Below are 6000 nucleotides of genomic sequence, written 5' to 3'. Positions count from 1 at the left end.
TATGTTCTGTTGCCCGGGCAGTGGCAGATTTCGCGCGGTGATTAAAAAACCAAAATCATGGGAAAAAAACTTCTACAGTCCTGTATGGTCACGTGAATCCGTTCGCGCGAAATTTGCATCTCCAGTGCCGTTCAAACCTGGCGCGAGATACGCACAGAAGTACGTTTGTACGATTTTCTTGACCCGGGTTGATTTCAACCCTCCCCTTGGGGGAGGGTTGAAATCAACCCGGGGCGAAATCAACCCGGGGCGAAATTTCAACCCGGGTCAAGCGCAATGCGTCATGTAGACGCGCAGTTCATTTTATGCACATGGCGGGTCCCGGGTCGAACTCAACCCGGGTTGAAACGCCTCATGTAAACACCGCCCAAGCTCTCCAAGCTTCAGAGGTGGTTGAAACTTGGAGATTCCCGCGGTTTGGGATCAGCGCATGCCAAAAACGACTAAAATCCGTTTATCATGAGTGTACGCATTTCCCTTTTCGCATACGCACATGTGCATACTACATTCATTACTCAAGATCGCGGCCCCTTTGACGCTTCATTTTGCTTGTCATGTGCAAAATATCTCCGAATTCTTCGAGACCCGTTCTTGAGTAATCCCAGTTTCTTCGACTTCTCTTTTTTTCTTCTTCTTCCAGAAGCGAGAGAATAATAAGAACGCACCCTAAGTTCATGCCTATGGGCGTTGGTGTGGTGGCGTCGGATATGTTGCCTTTGGGTGGGACCGTCGAGTGCGTGGACAGCTTTCGCTATCTTGGCTGCCAGATCACTCCTGATGCTAGGAGTAGCTTTGATGTCTCTCGCAGGATCGCCGCAGCTTCGGGTGCATTTGGCGCATTGAAGAAAGCTGTGTTTACGAACTCTGAGTTTCCTATCTTTGACTCCACGTATGGGGAAACCGTGTCAGGAGCCAACGAGTCCCACTCCAGGTGCAGTGCCTGCACCAGCTGGTCAGCATTCTCGCAGCGATGTGGAATTATTCTCTTCTTGAGAAGAGCCCATACATTGGGAATGGCCATGTCCTTCTTCTCCATCTCTTCTTGATCTTGAGCTGAACTTCGTGAAGTGAATGAAAGAAATTTTGAATTGTTTTTAGCACGCAACACTTGCACTCCGAACTTTTACATGAGGTGCGTACAGTTGAGTTCATACACACAAATCGCAAGTGATGTAATGGGAGCTGGCTTCGCGGCGCCGGCTTTGCACTTCGGAGCGGATTTCTTAAGTGTTAGCCTGTTTAACTTCTGATTCTTTCAAATGAAATTTTGTGCAGTAGTAGTATTATAATTACTCTTAACAATCATCACACATCCCTGATGATGCCGTCCTGGGTGAAAATTTGGACAATTTACTTTACGTGGTGTAGCAAAGGACTGTTCGTGTGTTGCGAGTTGGGTGTACTGAAAATATGACAAGGCTACAAAGTTACTAAAAATACAAACATCATGCAATGACTTGTGACAAAAAAAACCTTACAGCTTCTGCAGGTTTCCCAGGCCGGAAAACATACGTGCTCCTGGATCTGTCACATCTGTCTGAGTGAAAGTTAATTTGTTGTTGTCCAGGTAACTGTGGAGGGAAACATAATGCAGTATCCACGTGAATCAGATCTCAGTTGCGGCATTACGGTAAGAATATACGTCTGTAAGCACTCCCTGTGTCGGAGGCCAAAGTGTGAACTGTCACCCGTATTCTGTATGCTAAATGCAATTCAGAGCGCTAGAACCTGTGGCGCCTATCTGCAATCGTGTTTTAAGGAGGAAAAGCCGCACTGGAGTATTAGCCTCACTGAGATTTTTTTTTGGCACAAACCGCAGTCTTCTAGCCTATTAATTTGATCATAGTTAATTTGCCCATCGTAGTAGAAGACATTTTTGGGTGAATTTCTCTCTTCCGCCCTTTTGTTTACTGGTTCGAGGGAAATATGCAAACGGGAAAAGCCTGAAGAGAAGACAGTGACTGTCATCACCATGACTCGAACCAGAAACCTTCGCTTGAGACCAGCCATGCTGTAACCGAGTAATTCACTTTCCCTCACATTCACTGTTATCGGGTGCAAGACCTTAGTCACCAATGTCTACAAATTGGATTCATGGCGCTGGTATGGATGAGGTCGGACAAAGAGGGCATGTGGTGGAGGTTGAGCCAAGTCAAATAGATAAAGCGCTGTAAATATAAAGATAAATGTACCCAGTCTCTGGTACATTTTACTGAAAGAGAGAAAAAACCCAATTGAAAACCCGACTCGCTTAAAACAACTTTGATTGGAATTCCACACTATTGGAAATATAAAGGTCAAGGATACCGAAATTCCTTTCAAAAAATTGGTGTGCACCCATACACCAATACAAACATGCACACACACACAAACACACACACACACACACACACACACACACACACTCACACACACTCACACACACACACACGCCTGCGCGCACACACACACACACACACACTCACACACACACACTCACACACACACATGCCTGCGCACACACACACACAAACACACACACACACACACACACAGACACACAGTAATTTCTATATGGCTTACAGTTCGTGGAGGTTAGGCATTGGACTAGCCCAGCCTGTAGAAAATGAACTCGACATCAGAAGGTTGTCCTCCAGATGACTGCACAGAACAGAAAGTCGTCATGAGACAATGCAGAAAGCAACAAATAGCGTATTTTGACCAATAGCATATTCTGATGCTGGCAACCTTTAATAGCGGTAAATCAGGCTATGGCATTCGGAACACTCGCACCTGGCATTTTCAAACTCTGAGAACCGACAGCTTCCAACAACTTCTCAGGGTCTCTTTATGCAAGTCTCTCAATGTTTCAATTGCCTACCATCAATGGTCCGCAATATTAAAAAAAACATATTAAGCAATGTCATTGTATTGTTTGAGATGCTTTTTTCTGACTATTGCAGAAGAAGGTGGCTGCTCCAGACGTTGGACCTCGCGTTTGATTGCAACTGACTGACACTTGGAAGTGCGAGCTCCAACGCTTGCAACAGGTACAGTCCGTATCGCCTATAAGGTTGGCGGCTATAGTAATATACCGGATATAGTGATCAATTTCTCAAATTCATTTTCATTTACCATAACTAAGTATACACAGTTATCGCGTATAGTAATAATCGTCTATAGTAATATATCGCCTATAGTGATCAAATTCATATTTCAAAAGACCTTTATTCCCGTAGCTATGCAGAAGACGTTACTTCAGTAACGTCTGGCGCTAGCCAGGGTCCACACAGCTTTAATTTGGTGTTTGTTTGTTTGTTTGTTTATTTGTTTGTTTGTTTGTTTGTGTCACGCCTGGCGCTATCCCGTATCTGTCCCGTACTGTACCGTACTAGCAAAGACAGCTGGCCCCGATATTTTTGTTTGTTTGTGCCATCGAAATGCCTGGCGCTATCCCGTACCTGTCCCGTACCATCAAGGGTACGGTACCAACAAGAGAATGAGTATATATGCGGAGTGTATCGGGGGAATGCATTCAGTGCAGTAACATTTTGTGTGGATTTGTGTGCGAGGCCGAGATCCCACTAGCAGGCTGGCTGGGCCGCCTGTCGACCAGCCCGGGAATCGCATGTAGGCCGATAGCATAATAATTATAACGTATATACAGTCATGTAGATGTATAGCAGGGAGTCATAATTATTATGTAAACGACTCCCTGCTGTATGGAAAGAAATACGAAGTAGGGAGACGAGTAAATACAATCAGAATGGATGTTAGTTGCCGTCAGTATAATAATAAGAAGAAGAAGAACGTCAGACATCCCGTTGACTCCAGAACGCCCGTGATCGGCAGAGTCAGCGCCGGTCCCATAGCTATGCAGAAGGCGTTACTTGTACTTCAGTATCTCATTGAAACGTTTTTGCAATACAATGATGTAGCTAATCAAAGGAAAAAGCATTTCCATCAGTTCTAACAACATGCACGATGAGCTAGGCAACAAAGCATAGCGCAGGGCCCTGAGCTTCCAAGCTCTCTCGTTACACTATTTTTGCGTCGGTTATAGTGATTGATGTGAAATCAAGCGAAGTCAGAGAAGAACAGGGTGTTACTTCTTCGTGAAGAACTTGTCCAGTGGGTGTTGTTTGGTGAGTTTTGCTTGTACAAGTTGCCAAAATATGCCTCCATCATGAGGAAATGCTGATTTTGTGTGTCCGGAGCTACAGCCAGCTACATGACATTGTACATGTATGTAATGCGTATGGGCACGGCGCGCTGAGTCATTTGACACCCCACTTGCATACATTGCATGCAGTATTGGTCATAGTAATAATTATATCGCTTAAAGTGATAAAATGATCAAAATCAAACACCAACGCTATAGGCGATACTGACTGTATCTTCTTCTACAATTACTGCCGAAATTGCGACATCTCAGTTCTTCCTCATGAAAGTCGATATGCCCGTTTGATTGCGATGTAAAATAATAGCAATATTATTGACCCCCACAGAAATTTATGATCTCTAAGCGGTCAAATATCAGCATATATTGACCGCTTTATATTGACCGCTTTATATTGACCGCTTTATATTGACCGCTTTATATTGACCACTTATTATTGACCACTTAGCCCGAGGACGTTTTCCTTTTTTTTCCTCAACTTAGAAAAAAATCAGAACTGAAAGAAGAAAAATCTGAAGCCAAACGTTGGGATTCGAACCCAAACTGTCAGATTCTCAGTCAAAGAACTTGGAAGTAATGTCCAATGTAAACGGCAAATGTACATACTATGTATTACTATTACAATAGTATTCCTTTCTTTCTATAAACACAGCTAAAAACAGTTTAGATATGCTATGTCGTGATAAATCTTTTATTGCCCTCATAATCGGTCAATATATGAAATATATTGACCTCTTTAATCGTGCAATAATAGTTACATACAAAATAAGAGCAGTGATTTGCATGATGTGCGCTCAACTTACAGAACCCTAAGATAACTCAGGCTGAATCCAAAAGAATGTCCTTGCAGCTGTTCGATTGAACTCCTCTGGAAATACCTGCAGGAAATAACACATATGTAGGCTTTCTAAGAAGAAAAATTGGCAGCTAAAAAGATCAGTCACACCACCATCCCGGAATGCGATCACGGCCGACCCCTCACATTTTGGACAGAACTTTGACACTGAGGTCAGTTCATTTTGAGGTGTTACGGACTCTCCAGACAGATAGATATCCACCTGCAACAAAGCTCACAACTTGGAGGAGCAAAATATCGATGATTTCGGTATGTAGAAAGGAAAAGGACATATGGAAACGAGTTAAGAGTAACTCTCCACCACTGTAACTAGATACTATATACAGTCAGAAAGTGCAACAACTAGGCACAAAACTGACAGAGTACTGAGACATTCGACGTCCTGACACCTAGCTTCAACACATCTCCGTAGCGCTAACCGACGCACTTTCTGACTGTATAATTATAGTATTTAGTTACAGTGGTGGAGAGTTACTCTTAACTCGTTTCCATATGTCCCTTTCCTTTTTATTATTGGCTCAATACCCGAGTTTCAAATTTCGGTATGGGGATTTAAATTACCGTAAAATCCCGCCAGAGCGCCCCGTCTCTCCCATCCACCCCTCCCTGGCTTCTTGTCAGGGACGTGATTGATTGTACCCTCGTATGACTCTGTCGCAACGCCCCTTGTGGTCGACGGAGAACGAATTGCAGAGGTGAGCAGTTTCAAGTATCTGGGATCCTGGAAGACAACAAACGGTGATTGCAGCCTCGATATTCGGTCAAGAATTGCCATGGCGAAAGAGCGTATGCTGCAGTTAATTGACATCTGGAAAGACCACAACATCTCCAGACAGCTGAAAATCCGGATAATGCATGCCTTAGTGTGGTCTGTCCTGCTGTATGGAGCTGAGAGTTGGACTCTGCGGAAGACAGATGAACGACGAATACAGGCAGCAGAAATGTGGTGCTACCGACGTCTGCTCAGAGTATCCTGGATGGAGAA

At 44.0% G+C, this 6000-nt stretch overlaps 1 protein-coding gene across 1 annotated transcript in view; it reads right to left on the bottom strand.

Annotated features, from left to right (window-relative positions):
* LOC135820592 (uncharacterized) overlaps positions 1 to 6000 on the bottom strand; it is a 46772-nt gene that overhangs the window by 14940 nt on the left and 25832 nt on the right. Inside the window, exons 6-8 of the mRNA XM_065333650.1 lie at positions 4963 to 5037; positions 2563 to 2640; positions 1479 to 1571 (exon numbers count right to left, since the gene is read on the bottom strand). Coding sequence (XP_065189722.1) covers positions 1479 to 1571; positions 2563 to 2640; positions 4963 to 5037 — 246 coding nt within the window. The remainder of the gene's footprint in view (positions 1 to 1478; positions 1572 to 2562; positions 2641 to 4962; positions 5038 to 6000) is intronic.

The sequence above is a fragment of the Sycon ciliatum genome, chromosome 7 (assembly GCF_964019385.1).
Source record: "Sycon ciliatum chromosome 7, ocSycCili1.1, whole genome shotgun sequence".
Taxonomy (NCBI): domain Eukaryota; kingdom Metazoa; phylum Porifera; class Calcarea; order Leucosolenida; family Sycettidae; genus Sycon; species Sycon ciliatum.
Note: the sequence above shows the minus strand (reverse complement) of the source record. Positions and strands in the feature narration are given on the sequence as shown.